At 34.7% G+C, this 15096-nt stretch overlaps 1 protein-coding gene across 2 annotated transcripts in view; it reads left to right on the top strand.

The window, feature by feature from the left end:
- LOC149804650 (U4/U6.U5 tri-snRNP-associated protein 1-like) overlaps positions 1–15096 on the top strand; it is a 71974-nt gene that overhangs the window by 38264 nt on the left and 18614 nt on the right. The window contains exons 11-15 of one of the 2 annotated variants that reach the window (XM_089942841.1): positions 6521–6580; positions 7750–7865; positions 10311–10492; positions 11619–11755; positions 12320–12490. In XM_089942841.1, the coding sequence (XP_089798967.1) occupies positions 6521–6580; positions 7750–7865; positions 10311–10492; positions 11619–11755; positions 12320–12490 (666 nt within the window). Of the gene's footprint in view, positions 1–6520; positions 6581–7749; positions 7866–10310; positions 10502–11618; positions 11756–12319; positions 12491–15096 lie in introns of both variants that reach the window. The other variant, XM_089942833.1, reaches the window with a different exon arrangement.

The raw sequence follows: 15096 nt of genomic DNA, 5'->3' as shown, positions 1-15096 counted from the left end.
TTTCACTCTGGACTATTGGTAATTATCTAATGTTTTAAGCATTAATATAATATATATATGCCACTTTCAACATAAAATGCAAATCTAATGTTCTAAGCATTAAATATATACAGGCCACTTTCAGTATTAAATGAAAATCTGATGTTCTAAGCATTAATATAATATATACACGCCACTTTCAATATAAAATGAAAATCTAATGTTCTAAGCATTAAATATATACAGGCCACTTTCAATATAAAATGTAAATCTAATGTTCTAAGCATTAATATAATATATACACACCACTTTCAATATAAAATGCAAATCTAATGTTCTAAGCATTAAATATATACAGGCCACTTTCGGTATGAAATGCAAATCTAATGTTCTAAGCATTAATATAATATATACAGGCCACTTTCAATATAAAATGCAAATCTAATGTTCTAAGCATTAATATAATATATACAGGCCACTTTCAATATGAAATGTAAATCTAATGTTCTAAGCATTAATATAATATATACAGGCCACTTTCAATATAAAATGCAAATCTAATGTTCTAAGCATTAAATATATACAGGCCACTTTCAATATAAAATGCAAATCTAATGTTCTAAGCATTAATATAATATACACACGCCACTTTCAATATAAAATGCAAATCTAATGTTCTAAGCATTAATATAATATATACAGGCCACTTTCAATATAAAATGCAAATCTGATGTTCTAAGCATTAATATAATATATACAGGCCACTTTCAATATAAAATGTAAATCTAATGTTCTAATATAAAATGCAAATCTCTTGTTGTAGGCAGTAAATATGTAAAGGCCACATTTTTTAGATTTATTATTGTTATTATTATTATTATTATTATTATTATTGTTGTTGTTGTCAGAATAGACATGCTGTCTTTTATATTATGATCGGGGCCCCGAGTGGCCAAGTGGTCTAAAGCGCTTTCCGTTACGGATCACTGCCATCTCACCTCTGTCTGCATGGGTTCTAGTCTTGGATTTGGCCAATATTGCTATGTGAGAAAGCTTGCCAGTAGCTTCTTGTGGGTCGGTGGTTCTTTCCAGGGTTCTTCCTCCACCATTAATACTGGCCGCCATGTATAGCCTATTGTGTGCTGAAAAATGGCGTTAAACCCCACAACAACAATATTATGATCAAAATTTATTGAGCCTCCCTAATTGGTCTTTTACTATGCCCTGTACTGCCTATATAGGGAATAAACTTGGATTCTCTCTCTCTCTCTCTCTCTCTCTCTCTCTGTTGGGAAACAGGTAGCTTTTTAAGTCTGTCTCCTCAGCAAACTGACTAAATAATTCGTTTTCACTGAGGCAGTTTTAATGCTATTAAATTAAACCACTGTATACTGGCTACCTCCATAAAACAGCAAATATAATATTGATATTGAAGGGACTTAAAGAGCGCATTGACATCATACTCATTTTGAACCTTTCTAGTGCAGGGTTTGGTCCCATATCCCAGCAAATGCAAAGGTTATTGGTCATGCGCATAGTGAATCCAGTATTTGCTTGTTTTTATTGAGGTTAGCAAACTCCATATCTGTTAACTTTTTTTCCAGTCCAGTTGTACAATTTAAGAATTTGTTTAATGGTGTTAAACAAAAAAACTAGTTGTTTTTACACATTTTCCATATTGATTGCAACACTTGTTGCCCACTAAATGAAATTAAACAACAAAAAGCTTTATGTTGATACACATTTTCCATATTGATTATCTCCCATAAGAACCAATCATCACCTTATCAAAGGAAGGTTAAGGAAAGAAAGGAAATCCATGGTTTTATCATAGGCTACACAACTTCATGATTGTTTCTCAGTTTCTTTTCTTGTAAAGTTTTGATTAAATCTAATACCAACTAAATTTCTTAGTGATATGGTCATACTATCCACTAGATCTAGGTACCACAAAAAATTTTGTACGTCGGTATACCATGGATATTTCTGAACATAACATATGTACCACAGTATAATACAATTATTTCAAGGATTTTCTTGGCCTGGAGCCTAACTATTTTTGTTCAATTTCTACCTGTCAGTAGATGGAAAAATATCTTGCTCTTAATTATAGATAAATAGCACCATATAATAACCGGAATATTATTTGGAAAAATAAGAATTATCATGACATAACAGAAAAGAAAATATTTCAGCTCAATAGAAACTCATAGCCCTGCTAATCTCCTCCCTCCCCCAATTAAATGGCCAGTACCTTATTGTAGATGAATTTGGTATGTGTATGTTAATTTTTTTAAAAGTTGTAATCTAAAAGTTATAACGAAAGTGGGATGATAAAGCTTACACTATAGTTTATACCGTGAAAGACATCGTGCTGATATTAGAGAAACTGTTGATAAATATAGGAAGTATTGATATTGAAATCTACAATTTACTAGTTACACTATTAATACATAGACATGGAAGTTATTTATCAGATAGGGCCAGTAGACATAAAGCACAATCACTCAAAAAATGATAAAATATTTAGTGGACATGAGAAATTACATAAAGTTCCGACAGTCTTGCAAAGGAACACTTAACACATTCATATATGCTAGTAAATAACTAAAACATGATGTGTATTTTTGGTTTTTGATTTTTTAGTATGTCTAAATCTGAAATTTTTCCGAAAATCAGATTTGGTGTGAATATGTTTCACAACATTCCATTTGGCCACAGAGGTGGCATATGTGACATATGGTAAATATGTGACGATTATAATTATATTTGTAATATTCACCATTGATTTGTGACAGATACAACAGTTTTAAACAAAAATATAAATATTTTAACTATTTATTATTATCATCAATGATGAAAACACGAGGTTAAAATAATTAATGTTCTAACAAGATTCCTCTGGAATTTTCCTTAGGTTGCTTACTGATGGAAACTACCGATGTACTAGTGAAAAAGTACCAAAGTATATTCCATCGAAAAAAATACCATGGTAAACCAGTATACCCGTAATATAGCATACCTCTGCTATCCACTATTATATAGAATGGTTCATTTTTTAAAAGTTTTTGAACACGTAATTCAGTATTATTCTTCAACCTACAAAGAATAGACATTGTCCCTTTCTGATTGCAATGTTGGATAAAAGTTTAGTATTAACATCTAGCATTTGAAAATGACATAAAAGGAATATGTGTCAGGTTTCATGTTGACATATAGATTAAGGTAATTCTTTTTGCATTAAATTTCCATCTTGCAGATTTAACCAAATTGAACTTTATTCTCTGTCAGGTACAATACCCAATCACATGGACATTAGGAAATTAATCTCTGCTACCTTTGAATACAGCCATTCCTCAAATGTGAAAAAATGTCTTTTCAGCATAGCATATTGACAAAGGGAAGTCACTCTTACAGATTAACTCCCTTGTGCCAGCATAATGTTTATCGTCAATGCGTCAAACTTTTAATTACATCTTCCACCTTCACAATAGCAGTTATTGATTTTTTGTTACACCTTACTGGAAACTGGTCATCTTATGGAAAAAAATCATCTGCCTTACTGAGACTGACTCGTCAGGGTTGGCAGGTCTGCAATGCAGTTTATATTTATTTTGATCATCCAGTGTTTATATTTTCAGTGGTATAGTATGTCATATGATTTATACACCTGGTGTATACAACATTTGCATTTTTTCATGGGGAATTTGTACGTATTTATGTTTTTTATTTTACTTGTCATTGTTATCCATGTGCTATCAACTGGTAACACTCACATTTTCAATGATGTATTATGCTGTTAAATTTAAGTTTGCCTTTTTGACCAATTTGTATATTTCGATGTTTGCATTTGTTTATTTTCTTCTCTGTTTCATTACAGAGATGTCAGTCAAGTGCAAGAACTGTAGACACTTTAACATTGTAGGACATGCTTGGCCTACCCAAAATGTTCTTCTTCACACCCATGTGGCATGTGTGCAGTATGGGAAGATGTTTGGTTCATCTTCTTGAAAGGGCAATTGGAGGGCCATGACAAAATGGTACACTCTAAATATTTCAAACATGAAGTATTAAGCATTCATCTCAGTTTGAATCATTGACTAGTTTTAATGCTTTATGGGGGACATTGAGATGCTCTCCCGCCTCCCCCCACAGCAGATACCTACAATAGCACCTATGGTGATGATTACTTAAAATCCAGTCAAAGCCACGCCAAGCAATTCCATGCAAGCCATATTGGAATTGCATGTGATACACATACTACAGCAAGCTCTGTTGTCTGGAATGTCAAGAAGCAAAGTTTGTTAAAACTAAGACCAGCCAGTCCAACCATTTCCATGATACCAGCACTTGGTGAACTGGTATCACATTTGGAGCCAGCTGCCCAGCCTGGCCCAGTCTACCATGCTGGATCATTGTTCATGCTGGACATGATTCTGCAGGTCCTACTAACATGTCTGACAGGTAGGACCCTTTTTTATGCACGATTCATTGTCATCATTGCTGTACAGAGTACTGTCCCCCTGGATGCAGAGCATACAAAAGGAGGACTCTTCTGATCGATTTGGGGCAGAGGACCACATGAACTGTGCATTCCACTTCAAACATGGAACGAATAGAGTTTTAAGGTGGCAATCAAAGAGATTTTGTCTCTGACAGAATGCCATGCATCACCAGCAGTCATTACCACACAACAGGTCAAGGCTTTTGGTGGACATTGATGATGATGATGAGCAATACATCAATTACATGATCAGTCTTGACTTGTCCAACATGCATTTCGATATATACACACAGTATTATGCAAATACCTTTGCTTTGGTTAATGCAGTATAGTGTGCCAATTCAGTGTCCTTCCATGTGGCTTTAATCTCAGACCTTGGGTCTTGACCAAGACATTGGATGGCACCCACTGTAGGACTCTCCTGTAATGCAATGGTGGTGTACCTGGACGATATACTGCAAAAACAGATGGCTTCGGTTCCCAATTTGAAAAACTTTCTCTACCCCATTCACGGCTTAGGGTGGATAGTTAATGTGGAGAGGTTGGACCTTATCCCTTCTCAAAATTTTGTTCATCTAGGTATGGAGTGTCTAACTCATATCAACCTGGTTTGTTTCTCCCAAAAACATGGACAGTATTATTCATGCATCAAACAAGGCATCCATAAGGATGTTCATTTAGGCAAGGTTGCTTCTTCAACTTATTGGCCTTTAGAATACCTTTAGAGGTCCCCATAACTGGAAATCAGTTTGTTCAGATGCCAGTTTCCCAGGCTGGGGGGCACATCTGAAAATGAAACTGATTCTAAATGCCTCTCTTCCAGAAGAAGAAAGTTTTGATATCAGACAGTTCAGTCAAGGTGGACTACCACTTCAAACAATCTGGTAAAAATCACTGGATCTTTGCATCATTGTATGGGATTACCTTCATTGATATGCCCAGTATCATAAAAAGATATAAATTCAACATATCACACAGAGGCTTAGTGGGACTGACTGATGCTAGACCAATTCACAATGAGGTGGAACAACAAACTATCCATCTTCATCTTTCCATCCCTGTATTCACAGCTTAGGGTGGATAATGTGGAGAAGTTGGACCTTATCCCTTCTCAAAGTTTTGTTCATCTAGGTATGGAGTGTCTAACTCGTATCAACCTGGTTTGTGTTTCTCCCAAATACGTGGACAGTATTATTCATGCATCAAACAAGGCATCCGTAAGGCTGTTCATTTAGGCAAGGTTGCTTCTTCAACTTATTGGCCTTCTCAGTGCAGCTGATTTGTTATGCATTGGCCACCTTCATGTGTGCCTCTGCTCCAATAGCAAGACATTGAGTGACTAGTGTTGGGAATACCTTTAGAGGTCCCCATCACTGGAAATCACAGTTTGTTCAGATGCCAGTTTGCTAGGTTGGGGGGCACACTTGCTTCCAGACTTGGCGACACTTTAAGTGAAGGCTCTTCACATAAGTCTCCTGAAAATGAAAGTGATTCTAAATGCCTCTCTTCCAAAAGAAGAAAGTTTTGATATTGGACAGTCAGTCATGGTGGACTATCACTTGATACAATCTGGTAAAAATCACTGGATCTTTGCATGATTGTATGGGATTACCTTCACTGATGCGCCCATTATTATAAAAAGATACAAGTCCAACATATCACACAGAGGCTTAGTGGGACTGACTGATGCTAGACCAATTCATGATGAGGTGGAGCAACAAACTATCCATCTTTATCTTTCCATTCGTGTACCCAAAAGCATCGGCTCTAGACATCCTTTCAATCATCTGGGAGGGAATTAAGCAAGGCAGTAATTACAGATAAGTATTAATAATTAAAATTAGTTTTACCTCTCCTGCCAAAAGATATGTTATTCATCAAGGAGCAGATGGTTTTCTTTTTTGGCACATTTAAGTTAAAATTAACTGTATTTGTTAATGAACAGGTATAGCTGTTCCATTTATGTGATTTACAATTTGTGATTATCATAAATGCATGTTGCATTAACTTTTCACTTAAAATTTTCCTTAATTTCAGCAATCACTGACACTAACAACGCCCAATATAGCTACTGAATTTTACACACCTGAAGAGATGGTAAGCATTTATATGAATTTTCTTACACAAAGATTATCAGAATTATCTTACTGATATCTTTTTTTGGTATTCAGATATTGAAAATTTATCAGATACCTTTGACGTAGAATTTTCTGCCACTTTACTCTTTTTATTATCTTTTTTAAAATCAGTTCATGTTATTTTCAGAACAATTTGATCAGAGTGTATATTGAAGATGAACAGATTAAGTTTTTCCTGTTCATTATTTTCAGAAATGAGTGTTTGGATAACGTACTTGAGTAATTGATTTCATTGTCCCATTTAGAGTTTAATATCAGCAGAAATAATTGAATTATGTATAAAATGAACATGAAACTCGAAATGTATTGTTGTTTGTTTTTTTTTAAATTTTATAACTTTAGAAATGTTGAAATCTTTATCAAAATCTTGATGGTTAGGTCCCCACATTAATAAACAAACTCAAATGCTAATGTAATCTTTTGCCAGTTCTATCGTTGATGCCGTTAGAGCCATTTTTTCATCAATTTTGGACCTTGAGAGTATCCTTTTCTTGTAACTTGTACAGCTAAGGAACTACTCAGCATGTCCTAATGCAACTTGATGCAAACACCAGCTGTAGGTTGTGTTTTGCAACTTTTTATCTTTAGTTTTAGAACGTTTAATTGATGCTGTATACTTAGTATTGAGCTGACATGCCATTAAAATATACCAATTTGATTAAAAACAAGAGCTCCTTCATAATGGAGATCTGATTGGAAGCAATAAAAGATTGTGTTCTAGTGAAATTCTCTGTCCAGTTATATTAATTGACTGAGATATAGTTGTACTTCATGTTAGGGATCATTATCGTTGGCAACAGTGTGTTCGTAATGACATTTTGACGGACTCAGCAGCTTGAAAGAAATGGTCTTGAATTCCTAGAAATACTCTTCGAACATTTGAGTGTCAGTCTTATCGAAGGATTCTTGTTACAGAGTTTTGGGTGTAGTCAGTCAGTTTCATACAGTTACATATGGAAGTTGCTTGTTACCAGAATAACTTGAGAATGAATCAGTCTGTCGGACTTTTTGTCACTTTGTCACTCTTTCTAGTTAATACATGTATGTTATGCAGATTACCTTGATGGTCATAGTAATTTTAATTAGCTAAAAGTTTTAATTTATACCAGTCTTTGTCATTGAATGTAGGAAACTAAATTCAGGAAGATGCGGAAAAAGCCCAAGAAGATCAGGAAGAAAACTGTGCTTACAGCAGACGAACTTCTTGCCTTTGCACAGTCAGATGATCAGGATTATGGGTCAAGGTCAGTAAGAGAAGCAGTAAATAGTTTTAAATAGACCTTTTCTGTGCGCAAACAACATAGACCGTAATCTGCCAGCACATAATGCACTGGCAGACTGATTAATCCTAATAAACATCATAAACCCAGATCTACCAGTGCAGTATGTGATGATAGCTATGGTTCTTTGAAGATTCGATATGTCTGATGCATGATTATATACTGTGCAATGTTTGACAGAATTATTCCTATTGTCCACCTCAGGCTGAGATTCTGTTAGGCCACAAATAGCCAGCATGATGTCATTTAGGCTTTGCACAAAATCTTATAAATGGAGAGAAGTATCCTAGAAACAACATGCATGCATTGTGGAAAATTATGTTTTTGATATATTCTCTGAAAATCAGTTCCAGTATCTGTTAATATTAGCCATAGGTGCAGTGGTTCTGCCTTTACAAGGTTCACTCATTACTTGAAAACTCTTTGAATTTGGTAATAGGTTATTTTGTTGCTTGAAAACAAATTAAATTTGTTTAAAAACACCTTGAATAAAAAAAAACCTTCAAATCCTAGAAGATGATGTAATAATATATAAAAAGAGTCTTTTTGTTTGAGAAGTGGAATGAGGGTTTGTGTAAATAAGGAAGTGGAAGTTGAGAACATGAAACAGCAAGCCCTAGTTTCTCAGAAATGTCACAAATGTTGGAGGCATTCACAATGTTGATCTCAGTAAGGACTTTCTCTTTTCGGCAAGAATGTCCCGAGAAAGATATGACACTTATTTGGAAAGCGGGAGGGGAGAAACAAAAAACAACAGGAGAGAAATAAACGTGTGTTTTGGAAGAAATTTATGAGATAAACAAGAAGAAGATAAGGACTAATCAATTAAGACTTGAACACTGCTACAAATCAGCTGTGTGAAAAATACCTATTCTGACAGCAGACTCTTTGAGGAGAACTGCTAGGGCAAAGGATAATGAAAAGAAAGAGAAATTTTTAATATTCTAAAAATTGGTGATTTTCTTTAATGCCAGATAAACTTCATTTGTTTACTCAAGGTCTATATGAACAAAGATTTATGAAGTGCTGATTGTTAGAGGATAGGATTCAATTCTCAATAGAAACTTCACATTACTCTACAGAATTAGCTGACCACAGGCCTTGGAAACTCTATCACTGTAGTAAAGAAAGACAATATCTGAGAGAATTTTTTAAAAAATCCTTTCCAGAATCATATTATGAATAGCTGTCAATAAACAGCTTTTTTGTAATGAAATTGTTTGATTTTAAATATAAATTACCATTTTTTTCAAGATAACCACAACTCCAGGAGGTTTCAGCACATCACATACATGTGTGCCTTGTTATGTACCTGCAAAACATTGTATTATGTAACTGTTTTTTGCACAGACAAGAAGATTCCTTTTGTTAAAAAAGAGACAAAGTGTAGCTATGATGGCAGACTGACATCTTTTATGTTTGAATACAAGAGGGCATAATGCACTTAAGATGGTTCAATTCCAACAGAATTAAAACATAAATAGAGCACAAATTATTTTGACAAAACTTATTTAATTGGAATTTATTTATTAAAATGTTGCCACTAGTAGGTGATAGTGACATTTTTATTGATCAAAATTTCTTGGAATACTGTTATTTACAATGTACTGAGATTTGGTTTGGAAAGAAAATTTACTGAATATATGACAGTCTTATTAAAAGTACAAAATTGAACAATATTGATTTAAATATCTGGGTACCATCTGCAGTTTTCAATGATAAAATGAGTGATATAGCAGTGTTTCAATTACAAATTTTTATGTTGATTTTTCTTACATTCAACAATTAATGGCCAGTTTTATTATATTTTTTGGTTTGAAAAATGGAAACCACATCTGATCCATCATTATGATTCATTTCGCAAGTTATCGGGGGAGTGGTGTACATGTGTAATCAACAAAGTTTAAATAAAATGCTGCAAGCAGTTTAGAAGAAGTGCTGACAAGCTAAATTTTCAGAATTAACCTTTTTTCAGAAAATGTTTTGTAGATATAAAATATTGTTTGTCTAAGGAAGAAAATCAAAACTTTAGCCATATCTACACTAACTACATAATAACAGGTTGAATTCTCAAAATATTTGGGTTTTTTTTACAACAATGTTTTAAAGATATTTTCCCAAAATATTATCCAGAAAAATTAAAATCCCACTATGTGTGTGTGTGTGTGTGTGTGTGATAACTATCCCACAAGATTAAAATAAAATCTTTCAAGTGATCTGGGAGGAGAAGTACTTATGAACATTGTAATAGACTAATGCATGAGGGAATGTCAGTATCCCTTCTGGTCACTGAAGCATGGGGATATAAAGCTGTACTCATTAGGCTATATAATATCAGGTTAATAAAACTTCATCATAAACTGCATGAGACTCTTCTGATTATGTTAAAATTAATACTTTTTTATGTAGGGCTAGAGGTAGGGGAAGAATGAAGGAAGAGCCAATGGAGGAGGATGGAACATATATCTTGCCCCCAGGAGATCATGGGAAACTGCCAACAGAGTACACCACCCCTTCATCAATCCCAGGCCTTGACCTTGCAATCAAAAAAGAACCTGTAGATGTGGCAGACATCAGACAGACATTAGATGGTGAAGATTGTAAGGCAGTCTTAACTATATAATGTTGTTAACAAATGCTAAATACATAGCTGTTGGTGATTTAAACCTGAATCTTCTTTTGATCAGCCAACAATAAAATGTGGGGTCTATCTTGCACAAACCTTTATAGTATGCTTTTTGCTCAGTAGTGGAATTGTTCTTCTTTTATGACATTTTTATGTCACAGTCATTTACCTTTGTTATGTCACATACCAGCAGGTATCCAACATCTTATGTGCAGATGCAGATCATTTTATAGAAAATTATTTTGTCTTTCAATCTGTGTTAGATTTATTGAAACAAAAATGTTATAATATTCAAAAATTCACATATACCCTTCATATGACCTTCCATTAGCAAAAGTATTATTAGGCAGGGAATGCTGAGTTTGGTTGGTTGGTTTAACTTAGTTGTTTTCAAATAGCTGATTATGAATGTATGCTTTATAAATTACTTTGGAACTGTCTTTCGCTTACTCTCACAAGAGAGAAGGACTAACCATATACACCTGGCTAAAATTTATATAAATAAAATAATATTCTAACAGTATCAAAATGTTAAAGAAAACCAGCGATTTAGAACATTATTCTGCTTAATGATTACTTATGGTCTTGGTTGACCACTTAACGATCTTTCCTAATGTTGATTGTGCTGTTATCTAGGTACTGTAAACTCTTCTCCAGACTACCTGAATGAACCACAATTTTAGACGTCTAATCTGGAACTTAGCAGACTTTTCCCTAGACCTCTAACATGTAAAACAGGTTTAAAGTATGCGCATAAGCACTCTTTAATAGGCTTGTTGTTGTTGTTGTTGTTGTAGTGTTTAACGACATTTTTCAGCGCACGATAGGCTATACATGGCGGCCAGTATTAATGGTGGAGGAAGAACCCGGGAAAACCCGGAAAGAACCACCGACCCACGAGAAGCTACTGGCAAGCTTTCTCACATACTGACATTGGCTGAATCCGAGACTCGAACCCACGCAGGCAGAAGGGAGATGGCAGTGATCCGTATCTTTAATAGGCAGAATTATTATCCACACTTTGTTTTTCCTTTCTTTAAAAAAAAAGAGTTGGGGACATTTATTTATTTATACGTAATTCTGATTCACAGATGATGACCTTGATGGTCCCATTGAAGACCTTACTGGGCTGCCTGTGGAGGAAGAGGAGATAGAAGATGAGTTGCAGTCAGCCCTTCATAAAGCCAGGAAGATGAAACAGAAGAAAGATACACCTGCACCAGAAAAGGTAGGTACTTGATTTGATCAAATAAATGGATAAAGATCACCACTGCTAAAACAGACACACCAGGGTCTTCTGAGTAGACATTACTCTTGTTATTGCATTCATATTTGATGAAATAGTTGGTTAATTTGCCATGGTGGATCTCCTGACTCGAATGGTAAAATTTCAGTTGATACTTCCTGGTATTTGCGTATTGATTGGAATGCAATATTAAAATAAAAAATGTTCCTTTGCAAGATTCTTGCCCAAAGCAATTTGTAATGACAGGCATTTCAAGGAAAGATGCAATTGCAGTGGATTACATGATGCATCATGGTTCCAGCTCCACATTATCAACCCCACAAAGAAAAGAATGTTTGCTAAATGTATTTGAGACCATAATTGTAGACCTGAATAATGATGAAAAAAATATTCCAAGAATCTGTCCCAGTTTTGCATTTAATATACATCAGAAAATAAAGCTGTTTAAAAATTATTTGGAATGATTTTCAGAAATGGTATGTACATACATTTATAGTTATAACTGCCCATGCATCGCAATTGTTACACATGGCTTCTGTTTTATAGGTTGTAGAAAGGATGTTGTTAAAACAAGAAGAAAAAGATATGTCCCAAGACCTTGGAAAAGGTGCAAGTATTGTGTTGAATTCCACTGCCGAGTTTTGCCGTGCTCTTGGTGAAATTCCCACATATGGACAGTCTGGAAATAGAGATGAAATGGAGAGAGATGAACTTTTGGTATGTAAAAAAATGGTTATCATATATTCAATGTAGAACTTTTGTTGACTTATCTTTATTATCAGGGATAAATTTTTTTTAAAAATACATTTCTTCAAATACTTTACTTGATCATAAGACATAAGAAATTATAACCAGTACCTCACAAATCCAGCCCTACAAAATGTGCTAAAAGTAATTTGCCCAATCTGGTGGAAATCCCTACAAAATGCGCTTAAAGTAATTTGCCCACCTTATTCAAAATTCAGGAGTGGGTTAGTGGGTTTAACACTAAATTCTGACCATATGCCAGTGTATACTTGTGCTAGGAAATACACTATTTTTTGAGACCCTACCAAAATCCATATGGTGGTGCTCTACAGTTTCGTATTTTGCATAGGGTTAGGATTTTAAAGAAAAAGAATTTCCCCGGCTTTCCTCACTGGTTATACTGGCTATTTAAAAAAGACCTTGTATATCTTAGGTATAATTCAAAGAATCTTTAATTCCCTTTGTTTTGGTGTATGATTGATGGGTGTACTATGGGGTTATAGAGTATACAGCTTGGCCTTTCTACAGATGTGCACCTTTCAAAAAATTGCTAGCTCTACTTGGTCATTTTCACTTCTTGAACTTCAGAGGTAAGTTGTATAAGAAAGTGCCAATAACTTCTTTTTACATTTTATATATTTGGTAATTCATTCATTGCACTTTCAGAAGCTGGTATTGTCTAGTCTGGCAAAATTCATTTTCCCTATTTTAATAGCTGCTATGTATAGTGTACTTGAATTTAGGTTTCTTACACACTTCTTTAGTCGTCTCAGTAATGTAAGATCACCTGTTTGAACAATTTATATATTTGTTTAATTACAAAGAAGTCAGTCAAGTGCAGACATTGGAGAACAATAAGATGTCTTTCTGCTTCTGCTTTCTATCCACCTCTTACCAATTCATGCATCCATTGATCTCTTAGTCACAAAAGACCAGCCATTACTCAAGCATCTACCACAGTTTGGTAAGTTGCTGACATCATTGCTTTGAAAGGCCATTTCAAGATTCTAGTGGCAACATGACTTTTCTTTTGCACCAACAACAGCTAACAATTTTAACATGCTGCAAGACACAGTTGCTGACCTTTCTCACTGCAGTTGCACCATTTGAATAAGGCAGTTGTGGGCCTAGAACTGCCAGCCTTTGTAGGTATGAACTGGTAGTCCTTTCTTATCACATAGCAGTTGCTTGTTTCACTTTTTTCCAGCAATGTGAACATCACCTAAAATTTTTTGTTGAGAACCATGCTGATACTCATGCTTGGGAGTCGACTATTTTTATGGCTCATGTGGTAACAGAATAATCCAGTCATTTAAGTCATGTAGTTCTAAACCTTCTTGAGCTGAGTCTGCTGCTCTTGGTGAAAGGGTGTCTGTCATTCGCTCAGAGAATTTAATGTTTCTGGGAATTGCTGCTTCCAATGGGTCTCCTCGATAAGACGATGGATTCCCCTTTTGGGCTGCATGTTCATAAGACCCCTGCAGATGATCCTTCTGTCCCGGTTGAAGCTGCTTTGTGCCCTCAAGACTAGTGATCTAGTTTTAAGCTATATTCTGTCCCATTTCTGTAAATGGGATGATCTCATTTGTCCTACAGCAGGCATCCCAATGCAGAAGCAACCATTGTAAGTCAAAGACCTGCACGTATACTAGAATGACACGTTGGGGTTCCCACCTACTGTACTCCTTCCTGGAAGTGAGTGGGATCTTTCCCTCTCAGGAGCACTCATACATTCATCACCTGAAGATGAAGGCCATAGTGCATGCCTTTAATTTATGACAGGAGATGCAGTCCAGAAAGGCATTCACAATTTCATTCTTTACAACCAATCAGCAGTTGTGATTACCATAATAAATCTAAGTATATGTTTCTTCCGATTTTCAGGACACATTTTGAAAAAAAACATTTTTAAATAGTACCAGAAAAAATTCATTTCTGGATACCAAGCTGATGAAAAACTTGGACATTCAAGTTGTATTGTAAAATACGGAATGTTTTAACCATACTCAAAATAATGTGTTTGGATAGATGACCATCGGACTGAAACTGCTTTTATTACCTATATTATTAAAGCATAGATTATGGGCAGCAATAAAACGTGATGAGTTCCACAACTTGTGATTTCAGTGTGATATACCTGAGGACATGTTGTAAACCATTTACTTTCTCAGTCAAGTGGAATAAATTGTGTGATATTAAATTGTTTAAACATCTATGTGGGTTATTTTTTATTATTTTCTAGTAGAAAAAAACTGGGTCAGCTTTATTTTAAATAAGGGGCTTAATATCTTTGAGATGTGAGTTTTGGAAACTTTTGTTTCAGTTTTATTCAGTGGCAGATTTCCCCTTGATAACATCATTTTGGATGTTGTCAGCTCTGCCTTTCTACTTAGAGTATGATGATAAATTATGGTGTAATATAAAATTTTTTTTAACCAGTCTGAATGATTTGGCTTATTTACATATATAGGGCAATCATTGCTATGTTAAGATTTGTATTATAGATATCACTTTAAGCATTTTGAAAGGAAAATATGGATTATATCTCAGATTTTCTGGAGTAGGATAATATCAAT

The sequence above is a fragment of the Sinohyriopsis cumingii genome, chromosome 2 (genome assembly GCF_028554795.1).
Source record: "Sinohyriopsis cumingii isolate HCF-2022 chromosome 2, ASM2855479v2, whole genome shotgun sequence".
Classification (NCBI taxonomy): domain Eukaryota; kingdom Metazoa; phylum Mollusca; class Bivalvia; order Unionida; family Unionidae; genus Sinohyriopsis; species Sinohyriopsis cumingii.
The sequence above is the reverse complement of the archived record's forward strand: the minus strand, read 5'-3'. Positions and strand labels throughout refer to the sequence as shown.